Below are 15878 nucleotides of genomic sequence, written 5' to 3'. Positions count from 1 at the left end.
GAAGCTTATATTGTAAATGGTGCCATCTGCTGGTGCAAGTGGATGAAAGCCCGATGTGAACACTGAACACAATGAAGGAAGCCCCACAGCTGTTCAAATGAAACTGTTTATTCAATATGGAGACACCAGAGGAATCCACCTTAACATCGCATTCTCTTGCACCTTTTCTTATCAAAATAAATCATATCAAGGACAGGTAATTCTTTTTTACACACACCTCCACATTTTGTTTGACAGCAGAGGTTTTCAAATCTGAAAGTCACAGCGTCTGTAACGATGAATCCAACTGGAAACGGATTTGACCACCCCTGCTATATCATCTCACCACTGGCACGCCCCTTTCACCTCATATTCAACTTGATTATAATGAACGCCTGTCCACAACAAATCTGACAACACGCACCAATGATACATTCACCTTTGACCCCGGGAATCGCACGTCTGCTTCCTCCAGCGGAGGAACAGTGAAGACAACGAAACAGAAAGAGCACACACAACAGGGGGGACTTCAGTAACAAACATGCAGGATTTCTTGGTGGAAACAGTGAAGTATAGTGAGTTTGTTCAGCACAGCTGGTGGTGTTCGGAGGAGGGCACAGTGCAGACCAGCAGACGGATAAAGCATCAGACATACTCATCAGGAAACCAGATTTACTTTCCATAGAGTGGCATTTCAGTCAGAAACTAATGGAATGTTAAATGTAAAGAGTAAGAAATCTGATATAGGAACAGAACATACAGTATATTGACAGTAATCCTCATCATCAAAAAACCCATCTGAATGAAACAGTACTCTTGTATTAACCAATCCTTTGTACGCTTGAACGAACCTAGAAGAGATATTACAGGAATTTATTTTACAAATGATGTATTTTAAAATTAATGCACTCACACTGTAGCAGATAGAGTACCAGTCACAAGAGGTTTTAAAAGGCCTGTTCACCCAAATCACAAAAAAAAACATATATACAGATATCTAGCCATGCAGATACATTTCATTTTATGTGCACTGATATCCCTCTTGAGGATTTCTACCTGAATGGGCCATTATGTGGTGCGCTCACAATAACAGGTCTCTCCAGAAACATTTTTAAACCAACAAAATAGTCCTTAAAACTGCTGTTTTCAAAGTTGGGTGAATTATCCAGAGAAAATAATATCTCAATAACTGGTTTGCCATGAAAGACATTCTTGGTAAGAACATATTTTAATTTTTTTAAATATAACACCATTATTTAGTCAAAATTTGAATTTGTCCAGTACATTGATTTATGATGAAACACATCTGTCTCAGCTGTAATGTTAAACCTGTTTTCATGGCCACTGCGAGTGTGTGAGCGTGCTGTTAGCATTTAGCTCTGCAATGATCCATTCAAGTGAAATTGATTTATGCAGGACAGAGCTCGGCCTGAACTCGGCCTTCGTCTTCTTTACAGGTCGTTTTTCAATGTTAAAAGCAGAACAAACATTTGTATTCACCGTCATTGCACTGATTGCTAAAACCTCAGCACAAATCCAACAAATCCTGCATAGGTAGTGCATTTTTATTTTTTTTTTCAATTTGGGTGAACCGACCCTTTATGCATGGCTTTTAATTTCGCTTGATTATGTTAACAAACTCATTTATTTGGTAAATAAAAAGCCACGAAAAACTTTTTCAACATATGCAATGCTCACAGCGTCTAATAACGGTTCGTCTGAAAACACTCATACACACACTCACAAATTGCAGTATCAATAAATGAGGGACCGTAAAAGCAGGGCAGAGCAGCAAAGCTTCCAGCAAGGTTTGGAAGGAGAGACGAGCTCAATGGAGAAAGAGAGAGGCACGACATTTGAGAAAGGCCTTCGAGTTTTGGAGGGAGCAGCAGCAGCAAGGCAGAAGGAGGTAAAGAGAGAGGACAGGAAGACGGGACGGGTCCAGAGACACAATGAAGAAACCATGACAGTGAGACGCATTAAGAGGAAGAAAACACAAGGAGAAGAGCAGGTTTTTATAACAGCAGAGGTTTCCTATGGTATAAATTCTTCTTGACAGATCAGATTACAACGGAGAGCAAAGCCCTTCATGGTGAGCTCAGCGCCACGAGACGAACACAACACAGACACGAGAGAAGGAGAGAGGAAGCATTCAGACAAAAGGTTTCCAATCCCAAAAGTCTCTTACTGTAAAAAGCAGAAAATGTAAACTTCTTTTCACTTTAGAAATGTAGCTGCAGAAGGTTCCGACTAAATTACTACATCATTACTGTATTTTTTTTTCTATGGCCTTTTCATTCTTGCACATTGCGGCAAAAGGCTTGAACATCATCAACTGTTCGTGGAATACTGATCGCAGTTTCAAAAACTGGTAAAGCAATAAATAACACACGTAAAATACTACAGGAATATCTATGGAAATAAATAACCATAATCATAAATACTCGGGTGCTTCACAATGATTTGTACTTGAAGGTATTGTTCAGCATTTTGTTGAACTGTACACAGTTACTCACTTTCGTGCTGAGCTAGAAGTGAAGAATGATACCATTGTCAAACATTATCCAGTTAGCTTAGCTTAGCATAAAGACTGGGAGCAAAGGGAAACAAGTAGCCTGGACCTATCCAAAGAAAACCAAATCCACCCATCAGCACCTCTGAGGCTCACGAAGTGTAAAAACATACGTGTCGTGTTTTTGGGATGTAAGGATTATGGGGCAGTAGTGGGAGGTAGAGCGGGTCGTACACTAAGTATCCCAGTCTCAGCCATTTTGAATGCCGAAGTGTCTTGGGCAAGATACTTGCCCCTGATGACTGTGCCAGTGCTTTGTGTGACTGATGTGTGGTAGAGATGCACTGTGTGTGTGTGAATATAGGTGAAAACTGTATCATAAGGTCACACATATGAGGAAGCAGCTGCAAACCTTCGTCTCCAGTTCACTGAGAGGGAAAAATAAAATCAGCCTCCAGTGGCGAGGCAAATGGCTTTGGGCTTTGAATGGAGTTCCACTTTGGTGAACTTTGACCTACGACATTCGCTTACATTTGCATATGTGTGACCGTGCCCTAAAGCAGAAAAGTGCTACATAAATAACAGAACATATACCATGAATGTGTTAAAGGTTGAGCTTTGGGTGTGTTTTCTCCAGACAGAGCCAGACTAGCTGTTACCTTTATCTCCAATCTTTGTGCTACTCTAGTTTTCAAAATGCATATTTCCCAAAATGTCAAACTATTCCTTTAATCTGAGTAAAGTGGGATTTGAAAGAGGGTCTGTGTTAGAGGTCCAAGCCCTTTGCCGCTTAGACACATGTGTTTGTTGGTTGCGAGTGTGAAGCAGCCCATGGTGGATACAGAGCTGCTGATATGCAGAGTTTTAAGAGACACTAATTATTCTAGCCGGTTTCCTCAGATTAACTCTTTCATCCAGAATCTCTGGAAGAAACCACGGGGCTTTGGTAACCAGCCTCTGACACCACACAGATTTTTGACTAGTGTCTTCAATCTCTTCATATCCACAGCTCTCTGTAAAGATAAACTGCATCTGATTATCCCAGTCGACCAGGTGTTTCACTCAGAAATAGTTGAGATTGTGAACAGAGTAACATTATTTGTCAAATGATAACTACAAAGATGATCACAGCTACTCTTGTTTTACTGAAATTCAAATCAAACTTTACTGCAGAGCGTTAACAAATGATTCAGTACACCGAGTGAAAAACCTGGTAAACAACATATTGTTCTGCGTTGAGGTTTACATGAGGACATTGGCGCGTGTGTCTGGCAGTCGCAGCCCCACCAGGCCGCCGCCAACCAACACGGACGATGCCAGCAGGATGGGGATCGCCTTGGTGATGCCAACCAGTGAGCCAAAGATCAGGTTGCCCAGCACTGCTGCCAGCTTACACATGGCATTACAGAAGCCGAAGCCTGTGCCCCTGGAATAAAAACACAAGGACACAAGGAAGATATAGAGGAGAGCGACACATGTGTAGCAGTGTGTTTGTGTCATTTCATTTTTAGACAGACTTTGTTATTCAAATTTGTATCTTTTGTTTTCTGCGATGAAACAGTGCAGCACATAGCAGATAGAGCGCAGATGATTTAAACAGAGAGGGTGACCCCACCATTAACACAGTAATCAGCAGACAGGTTGTCTGTTGATTAGAAAATTACACAAAAACAAATGAATGGATTTTCAGGAAACTAGGTGGAAAGATGGGACGTAAGCTAAGAAAGAATAATTTAATTTTGGTGTGGATTTGAATAAAGGGGCATTAATATATATTAGAGATAGGAACTATAGTGAATGTGGTTTCATTAGGGGACTGTTGGGCCTTGATAGAGGCATGTCCTCTTCTGAGTTCTATTCTAGTTTTATATTAATTCTCTCCTCGCTCTGAAGAATGTTTTAATGGCCAGTCCTAATTCAAACCTGCGGAATGTAACCCTGTTCTACAACTGGATCAGTGACTGAATAAATATGAGCAATGTAGTGGCAGAATCTTGCTTCTTCATATTTGTTGTAAATAAAGTCAGGATTTGTAGTTTCTCACCACAACTGAACCAATGAGATGTGGTCTGGCCTTTTCAGAGGATAATAATGTGAAATGAGCTATAATGATGATAATAATAATAATAATAATGAGAATATATCTGGGCTGAGAACAATCTGTCAGTGGGTCAAATGAGGGATGTGAATGACCTGAAGCTTCACCAAATATTCATCAGAGCTTTTCAGATATTGACAGGGAATGAAACCATTTATGAGTCACACAACTAGATGTGTTTTGGATGCAGTGACTTTATTTTAAAGAAAGGACAAAGAGCAAGTTCATGTCATCAGGAAAAGGTTGATGTCCAGAGGCCTCTTGTGTGGGCGTGCCACAAAAAGCAGACTAAAATACTGTTGCTTTTGCTATTCTGATATTGTTCTGACATTTTTTGGAAATCAGAAGATATAAGAAGTCTAATTCTTCTTGTATCTTTCACTGAGTTTTGTGTGCAGCACTCACCTCCTGTCTGTTGGGTACAGCTCGGCGGTGACCACATCCAGGGAGTTCCAGGCAGAGATGCTGAGGCCGTTGTACAGACAGAGCATGAAGATCATCATCGACTCGCTGGTTCCGAACCACAGGAAGAAGCAGCTGATGCCTGACAGCACCATGGAGCCTCCTGCAGGGGGCAACACAGCACACCTTTTACACCTCAGACCCAAAATGGCCTCATTTACGTCACTAGAGGTCACTGCAGGTGCAGCACAAAGGCCAACGTCACAAGGAGTCGGGACATTTTGCAAGAGAAACGGCTGCTATCCATAAGGTCAAACAGAATGTCTGAGCAGCCCTCACAGACCAGGGAGGATGTTATGTCATACCTAACATGCTGAGGCGCCCTATTTTATCCATGAGGAGAGCAGAGACGATGTTTCCAGGCAGCACAGCCAGAGTTCCCAGGAAGTTGACGAAGTAGACCCAGTAGGCGCTGTAATCGTCCTCAAAGGTCATCTGACACCCTGTCTTGTTGTGGTGGAAGGAGCTGTTGATCACCCGTGAGTTTGTTAGTTTGGCATCGTCAATATCTGTAAATGTGAGAGGAGAGAATTCAGTCTTCACACTGCGTTGAAATAAAATGAATAGAAGGCTTTTGTCTGCCGGGCACCGTCTCCAGTTAAAGAAAAACCCCACCAAGAACTACATTTTCTGTCTCCAGGTTGAGGATTTTAGTTTATGGTAGAAAATTGATGTTTTCATTTATTGTTTCATGGTTTTTAATTTATCTTATTTGATGGTATTGGTCAGAGGCAGCTGCCCAAGGGGCCCCAGACGTGTCAGGTCCACTGTAAGTCAAATAATTTTAATTCTTTGATTAATTCACAATGACAACTAATGCAGCCCCATCATATCTTGCCTTGTTGTCATTGCTATCAGTACTACCATGGTGTCTGTTCCCATATAAAGTTGTGTTTGATTAAAAAACTAAGGAGAAACTGTTTAGAAACACATGTTGTTGTCATGAAGTTTAATGAAGCTGTCAAACATTGTAATAATCCAGCCATGTTGGAGAGCCTTCTCAAAGGATATGAGTTTCAGGATATTTATTGACAGTTTATCTTATTGTGTCTTATTTTGTCCTGGTCCTGAGTATAAAAACTGTTGATTTATGCGTCATTGCAGAAAACAATATATACTGTAGGTATAAAGGTTTTTTAAATAATTGAATGAAGTACATCATTGTCCAGATTGATTCTATATAGTGATTTTTTTAAGTCTTGATGACCACTCAAAGTGCTTTACAGTCATTCACACTTTCATTTTTGTGCAGCACTTCCTCAATCACTCTTCACTCACGCAATCTGGGGTTCAGTGTCTTGCCCAAGGACACCTCTGCACGTGGAGCAGGGGAAACTGTCATTGAACCAATGAACTTCTGGTTAATGGATGACCCGCTCTTTATCCTGAGTCAAAGCAGCCCGAGACAGCTTGATGTGTTTTCACCAGTGTCTGTTATTAGTGTGAATAATTAGCTACAGACCAAGGCAGTGTTGTATGATTTGAGTTTGGTCAAGACTGGAACTGACGTCTGTCTCAAATCTCAGTTTTCAGGACCTGTAACTTGGACTTGGGCTCGGACATTGACTGTATTGAGACAATAATTAAGTCCTTCAGGATAGGTTGAATAGAATGTTGCACTGTATTTTTGAATGTGGTTCATAAACATAAAGCCTTTCCACTGTAAATAGAGGAAAGTCATATATAATGCTGTCATTCTGTAAAGTTTATAAAGGGCTCTCTCCTTAAATAGTATCATTCAGAGCAATGAGAACACTCAACAACATTCTGCTCTGATCACTCCTCTCTACTCTCATTTCTCTTGATCCTTTGCTCTGAAGGGACACATTGCTGTGGGCAGACTTCATTTCCCATGGGGCATTACCAGAAACCTAACGGTGCCCTTACTGTTTCCATGTTCAGCGCTTTCCCAGAGTGCTGGAGGGAACTGTTTTTCTCCCCTCCGCTCCCACAAGGTCTGACTCAGCTCCAGTTCTCTCAGAACATTTAAAATGCCTCTGCTACCTTTTCCTGTACTTCCTGGTTGTGTTGTTGATGGATTGCACTTTAATATCATAGCTTTGGATTTGGCAAGGGACGCTTCAATGTTTCAGATGCAGCTATAGCTGCCCTGGTTCTGACGTTTGTTTTATCAAAACCACAACAAAACATGCTGTGATGAATTATTCAGGTGAGCAAGGAAATCTCCCTTTAGGATGTTGTTGCCTTACTGTCTTGAATTTATGCAAACATCTTAGACATCAGCTACAAATCATGCATCATGCGTTAACTACAGTCACCTGAGTTCAGAGAGGCAATCTGTGCAGGGGCAGAGAGGTTAAGCAGTAATTTAGTGACATAAAGCAAAGCCATAAACGCTCAAACCCATTCCTTGTTCCCGAAGCCAGAAGCTTGGACATTAGACCTAAAATGAACTGTCTGAAAAAGATAGAGAGGCTGATTGAGACTTATGTGTAAGGCACCGACGGCATAATGGGATTTTGTGGAGTGGAAGGAAACACCTCGGCTGTGGGAGCCGTGTGCAGGGGAGGAGTACTCACCCGTGTTGTAAAAGAAGGAGTCGATAAAGGTGCAGTTCTTGAAGAAGGATCCTACAGAGGAGACATCCTCAAAATAGCAGTTGAGGAAAGATGAGTCGATGAATGTGACCGCCTTGAACTTCATACTGATAAACCTGGGAAGAGGTGAAGACGACAGGGAAGGAAACAAATGTAAGAAACAAATAAAGCAGGATCAGCAGGGATTGGTCACATCCTTCCCACAGGAGATGATACTGAACTATCCTTTCCTTTAATGAGTGAAATTTAGAGGAACTATATTTGATACTATTTATGAGGAAATATCGCATTTGATTCCACGACATTTATTTGACAGTAATTGATTTGCAGAAGGTTTTAGAAAAAGAATGAATACAATCTTCCCAGTCATGATGCAGCTTTTACACGACATAAAACAATCAGCTATTGTACAACAAGTAAAACTCTGAAGGAAACATTAAATGGTTATATTAGGTTGATAACTTTAATCTGTGTTACTACTTCAAAAAGCTTCACATGCTCTGATGATCACTTTCCTCACTGTGGTCATTGCTGCAGCTCCTCTTTTCAGCCTCTGTCTGAAACACTTGGTTTTAGCTCCTGTCTCTTCAAGCCCCCTGGCTTTGTTCGGGAGCTCGTCATGTTAGTCAGATTAAAGGAACTCGCTTCACGCTTCAGACACTTTTGGCTTTTTAACTTTGCAGACCACATGTATAAAAACTGTACAACACACTCGAGAAAACAACAAAAACATCATGTGTCCTTTAAATTCAGGGCTTTTACTTGTAACTGAGTAGTTTTACAGACGTCTTCTTCATCACCCCATGTCCGTCCTTTAGCATGTCTAATATAAGAGGGCTGCTGTGCACGCTTTTCATGATATTGGCCTTGATTTAATCTCTTAATAAACATGCATTCTGGTCTCCAGTGGGTATTGGGAAGAAACAAATACAGCATATCGACGCATCTCCTCTGTGGCCTTTGTGTAAGTGAGAACTATAACCAGGAGGAGAAGGAACAGAGGACTGTGTATGTGTGTATGGACGAGAGAGAGAGAGAGAGAGCGCAAGAGAGAAGGAAAGAGAGAGACAAGCCATTTAATTTCCTGGTGCTGAGGGAGATAAAGGAGGCAGGATTAATATTTCCAGCAGTGCTGTGTTGTTTGTGGGAATGACCAACAGTATGGCTATCCCACAACGGGACAGGCAGCTATGGGGAGGCTTTTTTAAAATCGAATCAGAAGTCAGTTTGCACCCGCACTGTTTCTTTTACCTGTCATTTAGAAAAACAGAGTTCCTTTGGATCTGGTTTTCCAGTGTGAAGTTGAAGGTGAAGTCTTCAATGCGTTCGTTGTTGTGAACCTTCACTCTGGAGGCGTACTCATCGGCCTGAAGGTGCTTGATGACATCCGGGAACCACACAGACAGCCCGTAGTACCTGGACACAACGACAGCCCTCTGGAGTGAACACATGGTCATGGTCCTCCAGCTCATTCTGCTTACCCTGGATTCATCACCATGATGGTAGATGCAGTGACTGTGTTGTGCTTGACTGCTTTTCTGTTATTGAATTTGATTTGAATTTAATTATTAAGACACAATATCAATTTTACAAACTGATAATCTCCCAGTCTGAGACTTTAGTAAAATATCTGACTGCTTGTATGTGTCTGTGACTTGTAAGTACATCACAAAACCAGTAAAGCATTTACTCATAATTACATGATGGTAAGTACACATATTATTTATACATTATATATTACAATAATGTGTAGAAGTACAGTCACAGAAGTACAGTTTCAAAAGGTTTATTGCACCATTGTATATATTAATGTTCTGCTAAAAGTACAGGTAAATGTGTGTGTGCTTGTCTACATAAAATCAAAGTGTAATTGTGCTGTGGTGTAGGCCTACATCTGCACAGGAGAAAGGGGAAAGGTGGTGTCAGAGGTGCAGGTTGTTTATATCTATTTTCAGGCTATAGAAATCCAGCAAAAAGATGTGGTTTACCAGAATATGAGGGAATAACTGTGCACAACAGCATGTCTCTTTTTAGTTAAAGAAAACTAAAAAACTTTGCTTCCAAACAGCACCGCCTATCTTTCTAATCTCACTTCTCAGCAGTCATGTGTCATAAGTGAGAGAGCATCTGAGACTCTGACTCAGTCCCACCCACAGAAGCATAGAATAATACCAATGAGAAGTGTAGCAGTAGAGCTGGAGGTGATGCTGAAGACTCTGCAGAGGGTTTCTTACCCAAAAGACAGAGTGAACCAGACTGCAGCCAGTTTAATGGTGTTGTCTCTCACTGGGTAGTTGAAGCATCTCATAAAAGTCAACCAGATCTAATTTTAGAGGGAAAAAACATAATAACCATATTTACTTCCATAACAGCTCATTATAAAACCTGGGTTTCCTAACTAGGGCAAAGACAAAACAGCATCATACCCCTCTGAGCTCGGCCTTGATCTTGAAGAGGACCTTGAACACAGGGTTGGCTGACTCATTCTGCATCTCCACCAGCTCGTCCAACTGTTTGGGGATTTTTATCCTGTTCACCTGCAGGGGGAGACACGAGTATGTCACCTGCTGATGGCACTGCAGCAGGAGGGAGGGTCGCAGAGTGCTGGGAGGCCAGTGTGTACTTACAGTGAAGACTCTCTCTGGTTCTCCGCGGGCACGCATGTTGGTGTCATGGATGTGTTTGAGCACCATCCAGGCCTCGTCATGTTTACCCATCTAGGAGACAGTCAAGTTAAACATGTGGAGCTCACATATATGCACATTACATACATTAGGATTTCCCCTTCCATCCTCAAGTTACTTTACAGTGACGTGTTTACAGACAAATATAGAAAACAGCACTCCCCAAATCAACTCTGAGGATGTGACACCACTGAAAATTTGCCGAATTAGGTAATCGCATTTTCTGTTTGCAATGTACTAAGTAATATCTTTATTTGTAGAGCACATTTCAACACAGAGTACAAAGTGCTACAGAACGAGAAAACAAATTACCAAAGTAAAGAAGGGATATGCATTCTGAAAAAAGTATGTTTTAGCTCAGACACCATCTCACTCAGACACCCTTATTTCCTCAGGCATTTCATTCCCTGGCTTTGGGGCTCTGATGTATCAACAACAATCACAGATTCACTTTGACTCTTAAGAAAACTTAAAAACAACTTTTCTAAGTTCTGGGGTTACAGGAAGGAAGAAAGTTCTTATAAGCAAATGGACACCAAAAGATAATTATGTCCTCAGGAAGAATCATAACTCTGAGGAGGAAACTAAGGGTTTTAAAGTCCCTCAAGCAGCTCAGCTCTGTGTACAGTGTTGTTAATCAGGCCAAGTCAGCAGGCAACTGCACAGTTACTAAACTCCCATTGTTTTAAACACCAGTGTTTTTATTGTCTTACATCTCTTTATGTTCTTTTACATCTCTTTCCCACCCCACCCTGGGCATTTGAACACAGGTTAACACTTAAGTGTCGCCACTTAATGCAATGATGCAGTAAATAAATATACAACACACTACATCACATAGAGGAAAAGCATCGTCTGACATAAAGAAATAAAATGCTATGACAAAAACTCTGCTGGCATTAAAGTTTCCAAAAGGTTTAAAAAAATTTCTGATCACCAAAAGATTTATTACCTTGAGCAAGGAGGTACTGTTTTCACCCGTGTCTGTTTGTTGGTGTATTTGTATTTCTTTAACATAGGTCATTTTGTTTTTTCTAATGCACAAATCTTGACTATAAAAATCCAGACTATTGAATCAAATCATATTTATGTGAGGGTACAATTTGGAGCTCAAATAAATAAATTCTGAATCTATCAGATTTTAATATTCTGATAGGAGGATATACTTTTTTTCAGCCACTGTATTTTCAAATTATGGCTAGAAACCTGCAGCTACCTCTTACGTGTAGCGAGATATTGTGGATTCAGATTCAGCTGAGGTATGCGCTCTACTGAGTGCCATTCTAGTTATAACTGTCATTAAGAGAAATGTTGGTGCCACCACAATAAACTGTCTTTCTCTTTCTCTTACCTCCAGGAAGAAGCGGGGGCTCTCAGGCATAAAAGTAAGAGCGACCACTGCAGAGACACACGGTAGTGCACACACCACCACAAACACTCTCCAGCTGTGGAACTGGTAGGCTGAACCCATGCTGAAGCTCCAGCCTGCACAATGAAACAGTCACAAAGAAGAACATAAATCATCAGGCATAATGACGGTGGAGGCTCTATGTAGATGTCGTCAGGTTGCTGCTTGATGTTTGCTAGTGGTGCCAGTGCAGAGGAGGTTACTTGGTTGGCATGACTGATTTATTCAGGAGGCAGCTTGTGTGTTCTGTGAAGTTGGTTTTGAGTACAGTGGTCTGAATGGGATTAAAGGGGTAGTTTACCCAAAAATGAAAATTCACTCATTATCTACTCACCACTAAAACGATGGAGGGGTGGGTGAAGTGTTTGAGTCCGCAAAACACTTTTGGAGGGATAGTTCACCCGAAATTGAAAATCCAATAATTTTTTGAGTCCATAAAATGTTTTTGGAGTTTCAGGGGTAATCAACATTGCAGCCAAATCAATTTGAAGTAAATGGTGATTTCTTCTTCAAATGTAAAAAACAACAGAACAAAAACATAGAATGCCTAAATGCTGCTCCTGTGGTGTTTTTTCTTTTTACTTTTGAAGAAGTGATCACCATTGAATTCAATTGTATTGGATTTGGAAATTCTATGTAGAGTGAGTAGAAAATGAGTGGACTTTCAATTGTGGGTGAACTTTCCCTTCAAGCCTAAATTTGAGCCTTTTAGCACCATGGAGAGCGACACAGAGAGAGAAGTGCCGTTGCATTCGGGAGTTAAATCCTGAAATGTTTGTGTTCAAAAGTTCACAGATGATCCGTCCAAAAAGAACCCTCACAGAAAAAAGTGCTGCCCAGAGGTGCACTGCATGAATGTGTGTGTGAACGTGTGAATGGCAGTAAACTGAACTGTGAAGTGCTTTGAGTGGTCATCAAAACTAGAGAAAGTGTTATACAAATACAGACTGTTTACCATTTATCTGCATTTTTATGTTTTCATCAGTTGCAAGTAAATATGTGACTTTATTTGACAATCCCGCTACACTATATGCATCAGTTGTTGTTAAGTTAAACATCAGAATTCAAATCATCAATGCATGCCTTATCTACACCACTGCGGATATTTTTTAAACAGATATTTTCCCCTCTGTTTTAAAAATAATTCTCCCTCCACATGAAAATATCTCCATTCACACAATGGATGACTCACAAACGATCACACAAGATACCTGTGAATGTCAGTAATGTGGTGCAGTAATGCTAAATTTAGCTGCTAACTTGTAATTTGACCTGGCAGTGCTAACCAAACAGACAGAAACCAGGATATAGCACTAATTGTTGTTGTTGTTTCTGGCACATGTTTATTTCACAAGGCAACAGCTGGGTTGCATGAATGTGAGGTAAGCTGTGACATCTTTGTTTTACACTCGGATACACATAAACCAGTGTCTTTTAAAATCTGCACTTTGAAGGGCGTTTGTAAAAATCGCCATCTTGTGACAACACTGTTTGTGTGTGGATGAGAGGCTCAGACGCAGAGAAAATAAAATTTGTTATGCAAAAGATCCACATTAATGTAGACAAGGCAAAAGTTTATGGGTGCGATTTGCTGATCATTTGAAATTTCATCTGCATTTCCTTTTTTTCGGACAATTAATAAAGAGAGGTAGTGATCTAGGAATTAATCTGTGTGTGTGTGTGTGTGTGTGTGTGTGTGTGTGTGTGTGTGTGTGTGTGTGTACTTTTGTGGGGGGGGGTTGCCTCAAGCCTGTACTAGTACAAACCTCATTAGGGGGATTATAGCTGTAATGGACTGGAGGGGACGGCTGACTGATTGAGATACGCAACAAGATTTATGTCCCTTCTCTACAGTAAGTGAGAACAACTGAGACACACTTGCACATAACACAAAAACATACTGTCCTTGGCCATCGGTCAATGCTGTGGGAGGCTCAAATATTAAAGCGATATGCCTGCATGAATACTGTACATACAAACACACATGCACACACACACACACACACACACACACACACACACACACACATGCTCCTTCTCCTCTACTCCTCTTCCTGCTCCCTTAATCTTACATTGTGACAGTGTCAGATTCTCTGCAAAATTTCTCAGTTCTTTATCTGAATCACCAGCTTAACACTTTCAAAAAGACAAAATGACACACATGTAGACATACAGTTTCACTCACACTCACACTCACACACACACACACACACACAGTTATCTGGCCTTTGTCCACCAGTCAATGCAGAGAGCACTGCGGCGGAACCTATTACCCACACACCACTGCATCTTGGAGAAAAAAATGTGTTAAAACAGTGGCATCTAATCAATTGACCTCAATTATGAGCCTGTGTCAGCACCCTCACAAAAAAATGAAGTGTGTGAAGACACACACAAAGCATGCAGATGGAAACTTCTTTAGTAAATCTCTTGTACATCAGAAACACAAATGCGCTTGTGAACGTCTGCACACACATTTTTTCCTTCCCCATGAGACGATACCTCTTCATGCTTCGGTTTGTCCAGTTTCAATTGAAGGTAAATATTCCAAAAAAGGGGACATTCTAATTTAGTTCAACACTGTTTGGTATCACACTGGAAGTCAAGAAAAGTTCTTGCTGAAACTACGGTGAGGTCTGTGGATTACCCAGAGGAATCGGTTTCTAAAAACTACTGCTTTTAAAGATCTTAAATTTGATTTGATTCCATCCACTGTTGCTTTTATACTGAGAGGATGAGATAACAGTCAGCTACAGAGATGAAGATGTCAAAACCATCACAAGCACATTAGTTCACAACATGACATATAAATACTTTGTTTTCATGATACATGAAATGCAGCCTGTGTTACTAGAATTTTCAAGATATACTTTGTGAAACCTCTCTCAGAAGTTCATTGTAAGAAGGATTAATTGGCATTCCTGCATCGGATTCAAATTGCCTACACATGAGGGACAACGGAATAGATTGTAAAAATGAGCACCCACTTTTAGAACGGTTCTGGTTCCGTAACTGAACTTCCCATTCATTTTCTCCACTGACGTTTCAGAGTTCTAAGCCTGAAACAGGTCCGACCAGGAACAAGATGAGTTGCGACTATGCAACATTTGATTCAGAGCAAAGAAAATATTGGGAAACTGAAAAAATAGACTGTGTACGTAATTGTTTTAAGAGTGAGGGAACTTGGCATCCCATAAACCATTGCGAAAGATCCCATTCCAATGATTTCCAGCACTTCCTCTTGACTTCTCCTTGACATCGTTAATGAAATGTGTTTTTCTTATAACCCAGTTGATATCATATGGACTTGTGGCTACTACAGGAGCATGGGACATTGTTTCACAATCTCGTGGCTTGTGGTAAGTCTACCTTGTATCGTTATAATTATTCCAATTACAGCTGATAATGAAAGTCTGAATGGGACTTTTACTTCCAGAAACATTCGGCTGAGCTCAACATAATCTCAATTACTGTAAATCAACTCAAATAAAGCCACTGAAACCGATTCTCTCTTCGATCACATTACGTCTTGTTTCCTGCACAGTGTGTGATCTTCTCTTCAAGGGTCTTTATTTGTGGCCTGACTTTAGAGGGTCACACGTCCTCGGCTAGTTTCCTTTACGTGGTGTGGTGAAGTTTACTGTTGGTCTTGTGACTTTACCTGAGATGAGAAAAACACTTGACACTCTTCAACCTGTAGTCGAAACATCACTTTAGAGTCCCACTCTCAGAGAAATGTCCAAGAGCAAACATCATCACACAGCATCAGATCAACATGGCTCATCCTCTTCTCGTTTCCGTCCCTTCGATACTGTTTCCCTTTTTTGTTTTCTCTCTCCGCCTCCCTTTAACCCTCTGCTGTCTCCCTTCACCTTTCGATTATCCCTGACTCAAGCCACATAAATCAAGCACACTCCCCACCGACCTCCCGATCTCTCTCTCTTTCACTCTCTCTCTCTGCTCCTCTCCTCCTCATCCACTCCCCTCTCCGCGGCAGATTGATTTCATTTCATTCATTTTGTTCTTATCCTCTGACACACACCTCCTCCGCTGCCTGCTATCCTCCAGCCCTGCCACACGATGGTTCATGAGATTTGTTATATCAGCCACCTTTTCACTTTCTTTACTGCCTCAGACCTTGTCACTAAAACTCCAAGAAATTAACACAAATACTGAT

General features: G+C 40.9%; 1 protein-coding gene across 1 annotated transcript in view; it reads right to left on the bottom strand.

The window, feature by feature from the left end:
- Positions 1-92: 92 nt before the first annotated feature.
- The window catches only part of LOC109626507 (synaptic vesicle glycoprotein 2C-like), a 39966-nt gene continuing 24180 nt past the window's right edge, over positions 93-15878 (bottom strand). Inside the window, exons 5-13 of the mRNA XM_020082524.2 lie at positions 11645-11778; positions 10237-10326; positions 10036-10146; positions 9844-9932; positions 8861-9025; positions 7592-7725; positions 5357-5560; positions 4995-5154; positions 93-3917 (exon numbers count right to left, since the gene is read on the bottom strand). Of these exons, the coding sequence (XP_019938083.1) occupies positions 3734-3917; positions 4995-5154; positions 5357-5560; positions 7592-7725; positions 8861-9025; positions 9844-9932; positions 10036-10146; positions 10237-10326; positions 11645-11778 (1271 nt within the window). The 3' untranslated portion in view covers positions 93-3733. The remainder of the gene's footprint in view (positions 3918-4994; positions 5155-5356; positions 5561-7591; positions 7726-8860; positions 9026-9843; positions 9933-10035; positions 10147-10236; positions 10327-11644; positions 11779-15878) is intronic.

Source organism: Paralichthys olivaceus, chromosome 18 (assembly GCF_024713975.1).
Source record: "Paralichthys olivaceus isolate ysfri-2021 chromosome 18, ASM2471397v2, whole genome shotgun sequence".
NCBI lineage: Eukaryota > Metazoa > Chordata > Actinopteri > Pleuronectiformes > Paralichthyidae > Paralichthys > Paralichthys olivaceus.
Note: the sequence above shows the minus strand (reverse complement) of the source record. Positions and strands in the feature narration are given on the sequence as shown.